The sequence below is a fragment of the Sapajus apella genome, unplaced genomic scaffold (assembly GCF_009761245.1).
Source record: "Sapajus apella isolate SASKATOON/1434 unplaced genomic scaffold, GSC_monkey_1.0 scaffold4, whole genome shotgun sequence".
Lineage (NCBI taxonomy): Eukaryota > Metazoa > Chordata > Mammalia > Primates > Cebidae > Sapajus > Sapajus apella.
The window spans coordinates 45,769,926-45,787,345 of NW_022436944.1; the positions used below are offsets into that span (position 1 = coordinate 45,769,926).

At 35.8% G+C, this 17,420-nt stretch overlaps 1 protein-coding gene across 3 annotated transcripts in view; it reads right to left on the reverse strand.

The window, feature by feature from the left end:
• Window positions 1-2,541: 2,541 nt before the first annotated feature.
• NGLY1 (N-glycanase 1) overlaps window positions 2,542-17,420 on the reverse strand; it is a 60,774-nt gene continuing 45,895 nt past the window's right edge. Inside the window, exons 8-12 of one of the 3 annotated variants that reach the window (XM_032267965.1) lie at window positions 15,819-15,929; window positions 14,311-14,475; window positions 10,810-10,995; window positions 3,680-3,857; window positions 2,542-3,244 (exon numbers count right to left, since the gene is read on the reverse strand). In XM_032267965.1, the coding sequence (XP_032123856.1) occupies window positions 3,069-3,244; window positions 3,680-3,857; window positions 10,810-10,995; window positions 14,311-14,475; window positions 15,819-15,929 (816 nt within the window). In that variant the 3' untranslated portion in view covers window positions 2,542-3,068. The remainder of the gene's footprint in view (window positions 3,245-3,679; window positions 3,858-10,809; window positions 10,996-14,310; window positions 14,476-15,818; window positions 15,930-17,420) is intronic. The other 2 variants (XM_032267971.1, XM_032267977.1) reach the window with 2 other exon arrangements.

The window sequence follows — 17,420 nt, forward strand, 5'->3', positions numbered from 1 at the left end:
CTAGGCAATACCATTCAGGACAGAGGCACAGAAAAAGACTTCATGATGAAAATGCCAAAATCAATTGCAATAAAAGCAAAAATTGACAAATAGGATCTAATTAAACTAAAGAGTTTCTGCAGAGCAAAAGAAACTAGCATCCGAGTGAACAGGCAACCTACAGAATGGGAGAACATTTTTGCAGTCTATTCATCTGACAAAGGTCTAATATCCAGAATCTACAAGGAACTCAAACATATTTACAAGAAGAAAACAAACGACCCCATCAAAAAGTGGGCAAAGGATATGAATAGCCACTTATCAAAAGACATTTATGCGGCCAATAAACATGAAATAAAGCTCAACATCACTGACCATTCAAGAATTGCAAATCAAAACCACAATACCATCTCATGCCAGTCAGAATGGCAATTATTAAAAAGTTAAGAAACAATAGATACTGGTGAGGCTGTGAAGAAACAGGAATGCTTTCACTCAGTTGGTGGGAATGTAAATTAATTCAACCATTGTGGAAGACAATGTGGTGATTTCTCAAGGATCTAGAACCAGAAATACCATTTGACCCAGCAATCTCATTACTGGGTATATCCCCAAAGGAATATAAATCACTCTAATATTAAGGCACATGCACACGTATGTTTATTGCAGCATTATTTATACTAGCAAAGACATGGAACCAACCCAAATGCCTATCAATGACAGAGTGGATTAAAAAAATGTGGTACATATACACCCTGGAGTACTATGCAGCCACAGAAAGGAATGAGATCACATCCTTTGCAGGGACATGGATGAAGCCAGAAGCCATCATCCTTAGCAAACTAACACAGGAACAGAAAAAAAAAAAAATGCCACATGTTCTCACACATAAGTGGGAGTTAAATGAGAATACATAGACACAGGGAGGGGAACAACACACACCCGGGCCAGTCATGGGGTAGAGTACAAGGGGAGGGAGAGCATTAGGACAAATAGCTAATTCATGCAGGGCTTAAAACCTAAACGACAGGTTGATAGGTGCAGCAAACCACCATGGCATACGTATATCTATGTAACAAACCTATACGTTCTGCACTTGTATCCCGGGACTTAAAGTAAAATGAAAAATATGTATATATATTGAAAAGTATTTTAAAAAAAAGTGTGCAACTACATTTTCTTTTTGACGTTTAACTCTCTAATATTTGGACTCCAATCATTTTTTCTGCTTAAAGCCACAGTAAAAGTTGGAATGCATCCATTCAGTTGAGTTCCCACATTCTATTACCATCTTGATAAAACTGCTTAAAAAGCTCTAGGTTTTCTCAGGCCGGTTAACAGGCTTAGCCCATATGATCAAGATACTCACTGTCCCAATAGCAGATACCACAAGACAGGTAAGTGTCAAGTCTCTCCAATCTTAAGTACTTGGCTACTATAGGCTAAAATAACTTAGAGTCTGAGAGTTCCAAAAAACATTCTTATATTCAAGACATATTAATGATTTCAGATGCATACATTACTTCTTTTGAAATATAACCTTTTAGCAGTGATTCTAAACAGCGTTTTACCGCAATCACAAAGCAAATGGTGCATGCCTATAGTCTCAGCTGCTTGGAAGGCTGAGGTGAGAGGATGGTTTAAGCCCAGGAGTTCCCAGCAGCCTAGGCAACACCGCAAGATCTCATCTCTAAAAAGAAAAAAGAATAAAGCAAATATAAGGCTTTTGTTTCAGCATCTTATTCTATAATACATGTCATGTTCTACTGAGGGGCACAAGGTGAGACTCTCTGAGGATGTCCTTTTCTTGTATAAAGAGTTAAGAACTCACTTTGCAGAATAACACAAAGGAATCTGGAGCCTTGGGGCTGTGTCTTTTTCACCACTGCTTCCTCCATAGTGCTATCACAATGCTTATACATAAATGCTTAATAAATGTTCACTAAACGAGAGGTTATAGAGAACATACACAAAAACGCTTGATACAGTATATAAGTACTGTATAATACAGTTACATAGTTTCAAAGTCAAAAATATTTTATTCAATGAGGTAAAAATATAACTCAAAGGTGGCCGGGTGCGGTGGCTCACACCTGTAATCCCAGCGCTTTGGGAGCCCAAGGTGGGTGGATCACGAGGTCAGGAGATCAAGAGCATCCTGGCCAACATAGTGAAACTCTGTCTCTACTAGAAATACAAAAAAGTTAGCCGGGTGTGGTGGTGCACACCTATAGTCTCAGCTACTTGGGAAGCTGAGGCAGGAGAATTGCTTGAACCTGGGAGGTGAAGGCTGCAGTGAGCCGAGACCACACCACTGCACTCGAGCCTGGTGACAGAGCAAGACTCCATCTAAAAAATAAATAAATAAATAAATAAATAAATATATATTTTTCAAAGGTAAGGCATTTTCAAAATGTCCACGTATTATGAAATTTAAAATGTACCTTTTAATTTATGCTATTGATGTTAAATGTTTTCATAACTCATATCTATTCAAGTGTTTTTCAATGTTTAGCAAAAAGTAAAAAGTTTTATTTAGCCAAAATAACCACTAAAAAGATGTAAGGCAAAATAATTCATTTTATTTCTTAAATGCCTACATATTTACAATCATATAAATTTTCATGCATTATATAATTTATGAGATACTATACTTTCACATTAATTAAAAATTAAAAATATTAGAAGACTCTAATTCAACCACTTAGGAAGAAATTAATGGCTGATCAGGAAATGTCAAATTACTATTATGAGCCCAAGATTTTATCATAATCGTGAATAGCATTTAATCATGAATACTATCATTCAACTTTTAAAACCATACTTATAGTTTTTATATTAAAATCCCATATTGGGTCAACAAGACTTTACTCCAAATTATAGTCACATATGGAAGAAAGGTTTTTAATTCAGGATTTTATTATAGTCCACAGTATAAAGATAATTTTTCATGAGGGTTACATGATAGATAGCTAGCAAAAGAAATATACTAGCACAGGGTGGTAATTGCCAACTAAGCATGCACGGAACCAACAGACTACTTCAGTAACTCCTTGATTATTGCCAGCTTTTCTATAATGTTCAGGTTCTCAAAGGTCACTGAATTTTATAATTATCTCCAAACAATTTTCTTCATGGTCATTTAAGCTTTGTCTAAACAGCTGGGTGTGCTGCCAAGCGATATCACCATCTCCTCCGCTTAATTCTGCTTCCAAAATAACTTCAGTGGCACCAGAAAAATCAGCATAGGAGTGAAGATTTTTATCTGTTAGAGGGAAAAAAAAATTAACATTTTGCTTTTGGTAATTTAAAGAACACAGATAGTTTTGAAATGCATTTTATATAGGCTGATGTATAAGTTAAACCTTAAAAAAATATTTAAACATTTAAAAAATATTTAAATATTTTTAAATATCTAAAAAATACAAATTATTCTTTATGGAAGAAATGCATCCTTTGAAACAACAACAAAAAAAGATTTTTTTCCTTGGATTGTATTTCACAACAGAAAACATCAGCCTTTCTGTTACAATGGGATCACACAGGCTTTTGTTAACTTTTTTTTTTTTTTTTTTTACTGAGATAGTATCAATAAGTCTTGGGTATGAAAAAGTTAGCGCTACATTTCAAAAAAGTACAATTAGTCTTCAGAGTGGTAAATATATATATTTCATGATTAATTCTCCAGTCAAATGCTTACCACCTGTCAGTTCTACTCGTGCTGTATCAGATCGCAATTTCCACTCTATTGTTCCAGTCTGAAAAGTTTGGCTACTTGTTCTAATAGAAATGCTATCTACTTTTAGGCCAACCGATCCACACTCAAACTTCCAGGAAATATAAGCAAAAGATGATCCTTCCTTTCGGGCCAGATATACCTACAAGGAGTAGGGATGGGGAGAAAGCAACTGTCAGAAATAATGAAATAGTATAGAAAACAAACTTAGTGAAGAATATTACTGTCACAGGGGAGTATGTACAAGTGGTTATTCAAAAACTAACTTTTCCCTGTTGAAAAGGTTCTTACTGCTAACATTTTTTTCTGGCAATTTTTCCTGTGGCATCTTTTGCCCTAGAAGAAAGGTATTATTTGTATGCAGATGTCCCCAGTAAGTGTAGCTCTAAAGGACTCCAAACTAACCAAATTTTCATAAATCATATTCTTTTATATTAGGAAGTTCAACTCTTTAAAATGAGTTTTATGATTAATCCTGCTGAAAACAAAGAATCCTTTTACATGCAACTACTCCTTAATTTTTATTTCTTTTCTAAGTCTGGATTTTCATATAAGCTTTCCTAGCGTGACACACAGCCTCTAAATCAAGAAAATACCTCAGCCATTGCTAACTAATGGTTTAAAAGGTGATATCCATGTTCAATTCTATAAATTCCATGTTCCCTGTTCCTTCATCAATGCCCTTTAGTAGGTTAAGTGTATGCTATTTAAGGCATCTAAATCTACTGGCTGCTTCCAGCTCATCCTCTCTCATACTTTTGTCTACACTCCTCAAAACACTGCCATGAAAAGTGACATCCACAGCCTTGGTCTTTCACAGGTCACTCTATTCAACCATGCTCAAACTCCTAAGACTCTGACTCTTCAGTCGTGCATCCCTTATATCTAAATTCCCACAAAAATCTATGTATTTTTAAAAAATAATTCTTGAAAAGAAACTCCTTCTTCACTAATAATGCACTTACTACTATAGTTTGAACCTTACACTCACTGGAGTGAGTGTAATCATAGCTCACTGCAGCCTCGAACTCCTGGGTTCAAACGACCCTGTTGCCTCAGCCTCCAACCACCATGCCTGCCTAACTGAAAATTTTTTTAGAGATGAGGTCTCATTATGTTGCTCAAGCTGTTCTTGAACACCAGCCTCAGTCTCCTGAGTTGCTGAGATTATAGGGGTGAGCTACTGTGCCTGGCTCTAATCAGACTAGTGTTTTAAAATCCCACTTTCTTTATCTGCCTGGTCTAAAATGTACAGTAAGTACCTGGCTCTTGCATTAAGTCTAATCTATTAGCTTTAAAAATCCTCCTCAATTTCATCCCACCTTGAATTGCCAATGGCCCTTTATATTCTTTTATACTATACTGTACTTTTATACTGCCAATACTCTGACCTACCTTCAACAAATCATAAGCTCTCTGGGGGCACAGTTTCTGGATTCATAAAAGCATTTAGGGCCAGGCGTGGTCACTCACACCTGTAATCCCAGCACTTTGGGAGGCTGAGGCAGTCAGGTCATTTGAGGACAGGAGTTCGAGACCAGCCTGGCCAACGTGGTAGAGCCCTGTCTCTACTAAAAATACAAAAATTAGCGAGGCATGTTGGCACACGCCTGTAATCCCAGCTACTCAGGAGGCTGATATATGACAACTGCTTGAACCAGGGAGGTGGAGGTTGCAGTCAGTGAGATCATGCCACTGCACTCTAGCCTGGGTGACAGAGCGAGACTCTGTCTGAAAAAAAGGTAAAAATAAAAATATTCAGTAAATATTAAGTATTTATTAAGTATTAAAGATCTGTATACACGTTAGACTTGATCTTTTTAGAAATATCTAACTCATACTGTAGCTCAGAGGCAAATAGTTGAAAGTAACACATAAAACACATCTGTCATGGAATATCCTATTACATGTACTGTTCTATATTCTGGTCTTTACTCCTCAAGTAAAAAATCAATCACTGATAGTATTCTAGTCACCATCTATTTGACAAACAACCTATAGCTATTTTTCTTCCAGGTGTGCCCATTAATCTTATAGCTGTTTGTAAGGAAGGTGTGGGACTCAGGGCTCCACCAGTGTTCCCTGGGAGTCATTAGTTTCACCCACCCTAAACTATCAGGCATCTGGGTTATGCACAGGTTAATTACTCCTTTAAAGGAGTGGCTAGAAAAGGGGGATATCTGAGAAAGAAAAGCCAAACAGAGAGGTTACTGAGGAAAGATGAACTAAAAGAAATAAAAGATTTGAGGAAAGCAATCTTAAGACAGAAATATTAAGAGATATACTCCAATTTATGTTTCAATATCCATTTCTGTATCTTGTATAATTTCAGAGCTCACTAGTTTCAGATGTCCCTCAAAAGTGTGGATATAAAATATGATAGGTTGAAGTTAGGTAAATGTCAAATATCTAGCTTACTCCAATAAGTGCCTTAATTACACTGAGTGGGTCTGGGGCAGACTGTGGTTTTAACTGCAAGAGAAGGTTTATAATAGCTGTTGAACATGCCTGAGAACATCTGTTAAAGACAAAATTTTCAGTCCTAAAGGCATCATCAGCTTTTAAGACTAGAAAGTGAAATGATAAGACAGAATTTAAGATTTAATACTTAAATGTTTAAACATTCAAACATACTATGAGCAAAATAAAAAAGGTCTCATGTTAAAGAAACAGTATATGGAGATAAAACAGATGCTATTTATACAGAAAATTCATATCATCTTTTTTGTACAATATAGTCTGTGAAAGACTCATTTTTAGAGGTGCTAGAAAGTTACCAAGAATATGTATACTCAGTTGGTAAATTAAAAAGTACCAAAACAATAGTTTTGTTTTTTTTTTTTTTTTTTTTTTTTTTTTTTTTTAAAGAGATAGGGTTTCTCCATGTTGGTCAGGCTTGTCTTGAACTCCCGACTTCAGGTGATCTGCCCACCTGGGCCTCCCAAAGACCCACTGTGCCCTGAAAACAACAGAATTTATAAAAAAAAAAAACCTCTAACTGGCTGGGCGGGGCAGCTCATTCCTGTAATTCCAGCACTTTGGGAGGCCCAGGCAGGCAGATCACCTGAGGTCGGGAGTTCAAGATCAGCCTGATCAACTTGGAGAAACCCTGTCTCTACTAAAAATACAAAATTAGCTGGGTATGGTGGCGCATGCCTGTAATCCCACTAAGGAAGGCTGAGGCAGGAGAATCGCTTGAACTGGGAGGCAGAGGTTGCAGTGAGATGATATCGTGTCATTGCACTCCAGCCTGGGCAACAAGAGCAAAACTCCATCTCAAACAAACAAACAAAAAAACCTCCAACTGTGGTCCTGTCTATGTATAATACCAACACAATCAGTAACTATAATTTATTTAAAAGGAAAAAAAGCAAACACTTATCTGGTGTAGAGAAAAAATATTTTTTTTACCACCATTGATTGCTCCTAATGTTGTGAGTTATTTGATACACATTTTGGCCTGTTGGTTTTAAAAAAAGTTTCAAATGTATTATGTGCATTCTATAATCTTGGTTTTGTAATTTGCAGGTCTCTAAGGGGTAAGTGTTGCTACCTGACTTAAGCAGGAGTACTAGTAAAGTCAGAAATCATGGATGTTTTCTCCTGTATTCTACATATACCGCGCCACTCCTCCTACCACCAGTGACCCACTCTTGTTCCTTTTTGATGTCGGTAAGCACATATAGGCATATACCTTTGCATGAGAACAAGACCTGTGTGTCTAGGGTAGATCATGTTAGAATTGATTGCGTTAGAGGTCACTCAGCTGGTTCTACTGCAGAATTGCTTGTGTGCTTGTTTTGGGGAAACCCCTCTACATATTTGGTCACAGAAGTCTGAGCTGATTGTTGTAAAGAGAACAGAAAAAAAAAAAAAAAACAACCCACACACTTGAAGTATGAGGTATTTTCCATTCAGACTCAGGGTGTTAGTGGCTCTTGTTTCTGTCTTCTTTCCCTCAGTATCATAAATAAACAGATATTCTTCTACCATTTACCCCATTAATCTAAACAGTTGGCCCACAGGTCTTTCACTTATACCAGCTGCTTGAGGCTTGCCTCTTAATTCACCATTACATCTGATGCCAAGCACAATATTTGACAATGTCTATATTTGCTGAGTGCTGAATGAATTCCTGACATAATGCCAAGCATAAAAAAATGTTAAAATGACTGTAGTGACAAAGAAAGGAATAAAACTGACCAAAACCAAACAGTATCTAAGAAAGTGTTTATAGTGCTCTACATAGCCCTAGGGTGATACAGAATTCACATCACATACATTTCTACATTCACCAATCTTTAATAATAAACACTTACTATGTATCAAGCACTATGCCAGATATATGAATACTGAGAGTACAAAAGTGAGTAGACAAAGACAGGGTCTCTCCCTGAGAACTGTTTACAATCTAATGGGAAAGAGGCAAGTAATTTATTCTCATATGTATTTGTTGAATAAATGTCATTAAAGAGAGGTACATGGTGAAATGAATCTATAAAGAGGGAAATGGATTCAGTCTGCTGGGACCTGCGGGAGTGAAGCTTGGGCCAAGTGGTGAGGTTAAGAACAAATTAATCAAAAAACAGAAGTAGAGGAGGTTCTGTGGAGAAGGAAGAAGGGGCAATACATCTGCAATGCAGAGAGCAAGGGGTAGCACAGTGCAAGGCAAAGCCAGAGAAGAAGGCAAGGATCAGATTTGGAAAAGACTTGGAGCTGTGTCTTACTCTAAGAGCACTAAGGATTAAGGTTTTGTAAAGGTTTCTTTAGCGATAGCATAGATCACAGCTTTGAAAGGATTAGGGCAGATGGAGGGAGATTAGTTAGGAAGCTATTAACATTGCTTTTATCAAGGTGTTATCATTTGCCTCCCAAAAAGCTTACCAGTTGTCTTGATTTAGTTTTCATATTCTTTTCATGTCAGATATTATCGAACAATGTTATTTGCTAAATATTGAGAGGTGAAGAATCTGTTCTAAAACTCTGAAAGCAGGCTGCATGTGATCTGTCATGATACCTGGTTGGAGATTACTGAGAAAAAGTGTGGTAAGAAATACCTTTACTATTCAACAGAGCTAGAAAATCCCTAATTGGGGTGTGCTAGGACAGAACCAGAAATACTGATTTAGACAGAATATCCAAGTTATGACAATTGTTACTTTCAAGTTATCATACTCTATAAGTAAAGATTCTAGTACTTTTCTTCATTTGATACTAAATATTGTAGCTAGAGATGAATTAATCCAACTTAAAAAAATGGTACCCTTCATAAAAGTATATCAAGACATAAGCTTTACTTGAATTGGGGTGTATTTTCTATTTAATGACCTTTGTCTCTCATTTACATTTTTCAAATCTTTCTCAATGATAGATCCTCTCTGGCTGCAATGTTCTATCTGGAGATCTCGAAACATGCCACATACCCTATGCCTTTTTTTGTTTGTTTGTTTCCTTGCCTGACGAACACCTACTCATCCTTCAGCATCCAGCTCAAATGTCGTCTGCTCGTTTGCCCAACTCCCATAGCCAGAACTAATTACTCCCATCTCGCTGTTTCCATAGCAATGTGTTGATATCCTTATTATAGCACTCTGCATCATGGTTAAGATGGCTGTTTATGCTTTGGCTTCCCTTGTTAGATTGTGAGAGTAGGAATCATCTTTTTGTCCACGTAACTGAGAACAATGCCTGGCTCAATAGTACCAGTTTGCTGATGCACAAATGAGTGTATAACACAAAGAAGAAATACTCTATAGAGTAGCTCTGTTTCTTGGCATATCACATCTTCTGTAACACATCACTATTTTCCCTAACATTACTACTTTATTAACATTGCTAGTTAGGAGGAAACACGTGATTTTTCTTCATTTCAGCAAGTATAGACTAGTCGTTGGATAAATAACACTTTTATTCTATCTTGCTTTCTGTTCAGAGAAATTCTTAGGCTACAGATAGTCCTCTAGAAGATGTTCATTCTCTCTCATCTCTATGCAACTAATTACAGATATCTTGAAATTTTACATTTTATTATTTTCATACATTTCTTTAGCTAAAGAAGGAAATTCCAAAGTTTATAATAATAATAATCCTGTAAGTTATTCTTTAATACAAAAAGACCTCAACTTTTTCGGTATTAGACAATGTAATTTAAACACAGCATTTCTATGTTTAAAGAGCAAGTTTGGTTTTGGAACAAAAAGTTATGATTGAAAAAGAAAAAAGCAGAGACCTTATCACTGTATGTCTTTTGTAATTTGATTAATGCCTAGTACAGTGACAGCATATAATAGGTGCTCATAAACACTAGCAGCTGTTTATCTGTGACTCAGTTTTTTAGTCTAGCTAATATATTTTACAAGTGAACAACTTTCCACTCAAGTATCTTGATAAATTAAAAGCTTCCCATAAGTCAATTAATTCCATGAAAATCTATTAATAATATGATCAGATCTACGGAGGTCATATGAATAGCTTTAAGTTTATTTTGGTGTGTTTCTAAAGAGCACGTAGTTTTAAAGTTAAGTCTCTTATTTGTTACTGTTAGCATGTGACTGACGACAATATGCAACTCGGTATAAGTGAACTGCTATGGCCCTAACCTCTTCTTATTTTTTTAAGATACAGAGAAGAAATAACTATTACTGCTGCTCAATCACCCACATTCTTTGAAGTGAAAGGCTGTTAGATGTTTAACTTATTGAAATTTTGAACTGAATCTATTATACTCCCTAATAGCCTGTATTTAATGGACAATCAATACATATCTGTGAAGGACTTAATTAGCAATATACTATATATATATTCATGCAAAAGCCAGTCACATGGATTGATCATACATTTGATTATTTTTCCCCATGAAAGAATTAAATTCATCCTCTTTGATGAAAACAGATACTTCCTGGATATAAATGCAAGAATTTCTAGTGGACTTTTGATTACACATTGGGGATAGAATTTTCCTTCCCAGGTTAAAGGATTACTGAAAATAAGTTTGATATATCAGTTTTCACATTTTGTACAACTGAAAAATGCAGCCAATCTACATTTTTTTAAACCATGACAAAAGTTTTAAATGGTTTTATGCATTAAGTTACCATGTGCCAGTCGGTTTCGACTTTTCTGAATACAGATTCCATTTTCCACACGCCATTCTCCCATCCAGAAATGGTTTGATTGTTATTTGAAACTCGAACATAACAATCTTTCACAATATTATAACAAAGGAGGAGCTGTTTAGAAATCTTCTCATTTTCAGAGGGAATAAACGAGGTTTCTTTTCTCTTAAAAAGAAAGCAGAATTAGTTTTTCAACATTATGAAAGATGTAAAAAAGAAAAAGAGAAATTACTGAGTTGTAAAAGAATCCTTCAAATTGAAAAGAAAAATTAGTGCCACTGGAAAATTTGGAAAATATTTTATAAATTATACATAACCAGTATGATGTTATAGCTTCAAACATTACTAGGGAGAAAAACAAGAAGTATGAGCTCTGACTTACGTTTCTGTGATTTTGCGCTCAATTAATTCATTAATTTTTCTTCTTTTCTACCACCACCACTACCTCCTACTTGGACTTCTACAATTGTCTCCTGAGGCTGACTACCAGTTTTCAACTCCTGCCTCTCCTATCCATGATCCACATAGCAATGAAAATGGTTTTTGAAAAAATGTACACTGGGATATGTCACTTTCCTGCTTAACTCACTTCAGTGACTTAAACTCCAAGCTCTTTACCAAGGCTACCAGGGCCCTATAGGTTCACTCTGCTTGCTTCTCCAACCAGATCTCCTGTTACTCTTCCCTTTCATTTCTACACTCACATCATGTTGCTTTTCCTTTAGTAAAATCCAGCTCATTTTGCCTCATGACCTTGACACATGCTGATTCCTTTGTCTGGATACTGTCCTTTCTGTTCTCTGTATACTTGATTCTTTCTCATCCTCAGTCCTCAACCATTTCCTCAGTGTCCTTTCCTAATTCCCTAAGCTAGGAGAGCAGCTAAGAGGTATAGCCTGTAACAGTCTTCTGCATGTGCAAAATTATTACAAAAGCTTGTATTTTTACCTTAAAATTCCAGGCAATCTTTGCATTCTAGTCTAAAATAATATTGATATTTCATAAAATATTTTAATTCTAAGATAAAAATAAAACTTTTCTTTCTGGAAATGATATCACCAATGTTCTTTCTGTTTCCAACTGATTGCAATATTTAGTTCCAAAAGTTTTTATAATGTTTTTCTATTTACTTTTAAAACAAACATCCATTTCTAAAGGAAAAAAAATGATTTCCTTTTAAATCCATGGCCCTAAAATGGTCTCTGGCAATTAAGAAACTTAACAAAAATTTCAAAAGGGAAAACAATGCGGTATATAACCCAATTCATATTTTAAAAGTTATTCAACTTCCATGCCATGCAAGACGTAGCACTCCCATGCATAAAAAGAAGTAAAGACCTGTCTGGGCATGGTGGCTCACGCCTGTAATCCCAACCCTTTGGGAGGCTGAGGAGGGTGGATCATGAGGTCAGGAGATCAAGACCATCCTGGCTAACAAAGTAAAACCGCCATCTCTACTAAAAATACAAAAAACTAGCCAGGCATGGTGGCACGTGCCTATAGTCCCAGCTACTCAGGAGGCTGAGGCAGAGAACTGCTTGAACCCAGGAGGCAGAGGCTGTAGTGAGCCAAGATCACACCACTACACTCCAGCCTGGCGACAGAGTGAGACTCTCTCTCTCTCTCTCTCTCTCTCTCTGTCTCTCTCTCTCTCACACACACACACACACACACACAAAAAAAAAAAAAAATGAAATGAAGACCTAAATGATATCCATGTTTTAAATTGAAGACAGCTGTGAATTAAATTGGCTCTTTTTAACTGCCTGTATTTAGATTTATACTTGTAATGTACTACAAGGCAGTGATTTGAATTCTTTGTTAAATTTAGATCTTGTAATCCCATAGCTGAACCAACGCTTTTAACTGCCTGCTACAGATGATGGGATAAATTAAAAAGCAAACATAAGATTTATTAGGGATAATACACTCCTTTTAAACATAATTCTGTTACTAGAGAAATGAGCTGCAACAATGGCAAAATTTAGAAAAACTAGATAAATAAAACTTTAGTTTGGAACTGCTTGAGATTGATATTGTGATGAGTTATTTTCCTTTCAAACATTTTTTCATTGCAAATTTCCTAAACATTTATATTAAATGCTCACCAGTGACTCAACTGGAGCTCACTAAGGGCAAAGGACAGTCTACTATAATGTTCTAATGCCCGTTACACAGGTTTTTACCTAGACTCTTAACTTTAGGACCTACCTATAGAAATTATATTTCCACTGTCATTTAATTTTGGGAGATTAATCATGTGATATCTTAAAATAGGTTTTAATATAACAGTAATCATACCACCAACAGTAATTTCTAGCCAATAAAGATATATGCAAGCATATACCAAGAAATATAGACTTTCATCAGCTGAATTACCAAAATCCTGTATTTTCCCCACTCTATAAAGTTTTCATCTGGCGAGGAAAAAAGTAAAACTGCATTCTTCTAAATGCATTAGAATCTCATTTTAAAAGACCTAATTAAGTACTTCACAAGAGGCTATCCAAAAATTTAAAAAACAGGTATTCAACCTAATTAGTCATTACCAAAACGCAAATTAAAATCATGATACTACTATATGCCACCAGAATTGCTAAAATGAAAATGACAATACCAAGTATACATAAAGATGTCGAAAAATTTCATATACTGCTGGTGAGAGTATAAGCTGGCATAATCATTTTGAAAAATTGTTTGGCAGTATCTACTAAAGCTGAATATACTCATACTCATTACCTAGCAATTCCACTCCTAAGTATATATCCAACAAAATGCCTGAACATATTCACTGAAAACATGAATTTGAATGTTCAGAGTAGCACAATTTATATCAGCCCAAACTAGAAACAACCTAAATAGCCATCAACAGTGAAAAATTACATTCATACAATGAAATATTATACAGTACAGCAATGAGAATAAACATACCATACATGTTACAACATGTATCTCACTGACACAAAGCTGTACCAAAGAAGCTATATACAAAACAGCACATGCCATATGATTCCATTTATATAAAGCAAAATAACAGGCAAAACTAATATATAATGTTAGAAGCCAGAATGATGATTACTTTCCAGGGTGTAAGGCAGTGACTGGAAAGAAACTCACGCTTCCTTCTGTGGTTCTAATGATCTATTTCTTATTCCAGTTGGCAATTACATGAGTGTTAAATTTGTAATCATTAAACTGTACATTTATAATTTGCACATTTTCCTGTATATTCTTCAGTGAACATTATACTGCACTAAAAATTTACATAAGATTAAAAAAAAAGTTAAATCCCATTTTAAAAGCTCTTTGCTAACTCTTAAACAAGATTATGCTATGTTAATCAGATACTGATTCTCTTTAAATGTTTGCATCTTAAAATAATTACTCTAAAGATACTGAAAGGTCATAGTCAATGCAGTTGGAGTATAGTATAGGAAGCACGAAAGTAAAAGGATCATCATGCTAGAATGAATTAAATACCTCTAGACCCATTTCACCTCGGGCTACTCTCCAAGCCACTGACCCAGATATTCTTCCACCAAGTTCTCCAGGTTTAGGGGTTTTGGGAGAAATAAATTCAACAAGCTCCACAATTATCCTCTGGAGAAGTTCTTTCCTTCTGTTCTCTGACAAAGATAGTTGCCTCTGTAATTCATGTTTTTAAAAAAAGTTGTTAAGATTAGGGGAATGTATAGGTCCATCTCCAAGTAGGAATATACTTAAAACACTTGCATTTTAAGAGGTCTTGAAACAAGTAATGAATTTTATTTTCAAACATATATTCAGAAAATAAAAAGGACACTGTGGAACACTTAAATAATTTTACAAATATTATGTTGCGAAATCATTTAACACCAATTTCCAACTCTCCATGACCTCTACTGTCCTAAAGTTATTTATAATGAAGGTAGCAACTTCTGTTTCTGGATATGATAGACTGGCTTGTGTCAGAATGTCTTATGGAGAAAAGCTAGAAAAGCTAGTGGAAACACACATGAAGAACACTCACATATAAACACCTGTTTGAATGCAACAGAAAACTATCAAGGCAGCCAGAATTTGAGAAGTCAAGATTCCAAGAGAAGAAATGAATTGAGGTGAAGGGCACATACTGCACTGCTTTTCCCTTCCAGTTATTTGTCAATTTTTAAGTGGCATGAGAAGAGGCTGGGAAGCCAAGCACAAAATGGTGACTAAAGTGCCGGAAATCAAAGCAGAATTTGTAGCAGAATCACAGCGCTGGAGTAAAGATAAACTGAGGGTCAGAGTCTTCTAAAGCAAGGGGCACTAGCAAATACTCTAGGTTTTCAGGTAAAGATCTCTAAAGGGCTACACATTAGGGGTAAGAGCAAATTCAAAACAGACTGAAACCTCCCTGGAATCATAATTACTGATTGGATTCATGTGCTCTGCCCTGTTCTAACTGCCCGCTACAGCAAAATTCATAGCTTATTAAGTTATGAAAAAATACCACACACACAGAGTTAAAATTTTCAGTACTATCAAGGGGGTATAAAATAAAAATTGAACCTTTCATCTTGGAACCCCAGTTCCTCTCCTGAGAAGTAGTCATTGTTAATAATTTCCTGTGCCTTGTTTCAGAAATTTCCTCACATGGATGTGTGTGTGTGTGTGTGTGTGTGTGTGTGTGTGTACATACTACATAAATATGAGTGTGTGTCATTATATCCAAGGCACAGTTACATTGATACATAATACAACACAACACACTTTTTATGTTGGGCACTATAAATATTGAAATTTTGTTTCACAGAACTTTGAGATGAGACAGTTTAATCCAAAATAACTCATAATATTTAAAATGAGTCATTAAAATTTCCAATGAACAAAAAGATATAACATATTAAAATATTCTTGCTTACAAAATAATGCTACTGCTTTAAGAATTTCAATGGGCTAACAAATGGCTATTCTCGATTATATAAAAAATGTCAACACTTCTTTCAAAAATGACAGCCACCACATACCTGCTTATTAAGTCCATTAATAGTTTCTCGAAGTAATGCTTCTTTAACCTTAGTTCTTCTGGCAATCACCTCTTCATGTTTACAGGAATACCGCCAAGTAACATCGACTACCTAAAAGAAATTACAGAATACAAATCTCGGCAAGATTACAACCATCAACCTTTAATTACTAAATATTTTGAATGTATGTAATTTTTAAATGCAAATTTTTTTTTTTTTTGAGACAAAGTCTTGCTCTGTTATATAGGCTAGAGTGCAGTAGCACGATCTCGGCTCACTGCCACCTCCACCTCCCAGGGTCAAGCAATTCTAGTGTCTCAGCCTCCCAAGCAGCTGGGACTACAGGCACGCACCACCATGTCTGGCTAATTTTTGTATTTAAGCAGAGATGGGTTGGCCAGGCTGGTCTCAAACTCCTGGCCTCAGGTGATCTACCCACCTTGGCCTCCCAAAGTACTGGGATTACAGGCATGAGTATTGTGCCTGGCCTTAAATTCAACTTTTAAAATACTATCCTTTGTTTAAAATTTAAAAGCCATGGGGCCGGGTGCGGTGGCTCATGCCTGTAATCTCAGCACTTTGGGAGGCTGAGATGGGAGTATTATTTTAGGTCAGGAGTTTGAGACCAGCCTGGCCAACATGGTGAAATCCCTCTGTCTCTACTAAAAAAAGTGCAAAAATATTAGCCAGGTGTAGTGGCACGTCCCTGTAATCCTGCTGAGGCAGGAGAATTGCTTGAAACTGAAAGAAGGTGGAGACTGCAGTGAGCCGGGATTGCGCCACTGCATTCCAGCCTGGGCAAAAGAGTGAGACTCCGTCTCAAAAAAATACTAGTTTTTTTAAAATAAAAATACAATAAAACAAAATTTAAAAGCCTGTAAAAGAAACTGAAGAGAATATATCACTTATTCATTCCTAAACAGTGATAGTTTAACAGAAACACTTTAAAAAAGTGAAAATTTCAAAACATTACCTTTATAAAATTTGCCTGCAAATCTGATTCCACAAAATTCAACAAATAAAAATTTTATCCATTTTTATTGTATTAAATTTATAGTATAAATTTTATGTTTATAAGTTTTCTAATATAAAACTGATTTTTTATACAAGTAGAAAGACAATTCAATGGAGAAAAAAATAATCTTTTCAATAAATGGTGCTAGAAAAATTCATTATCCATATGTTATAAAAAACTTCATATCTTGGGTCATATAAAAAAATTAACTCTAAATGGATCACAGACATAAGTGTAAAACTAAAAATATAAAACTTCTAAAACAAAACATAGGAAAAAATTGTTGTGACCAAGGGCTAAGCAAAATTTTTATTTTCTTTTTTGAGATGGAGTCTTGCTCTGTCACCCAAGCTGGAGTGCAGTGGCTCAATCAGGGCTCACTGCAACCTCTGCCTCGCAGGTTCAAGCGATTCTTCTGCCTCAGCCTCCCGAGTAGCTGGGACTACAGGCATGTACCACCATGCCCGGCTAATTTTTGTATTTTTAGTAGAGACAGGGTTTCACCACATTGGCCAAGCTGGTCTCAAACTCCTGACCTTGTGATCCACCCGCCTTGGCCTCCCAGTGTGCTGGGATTACATGTGAGA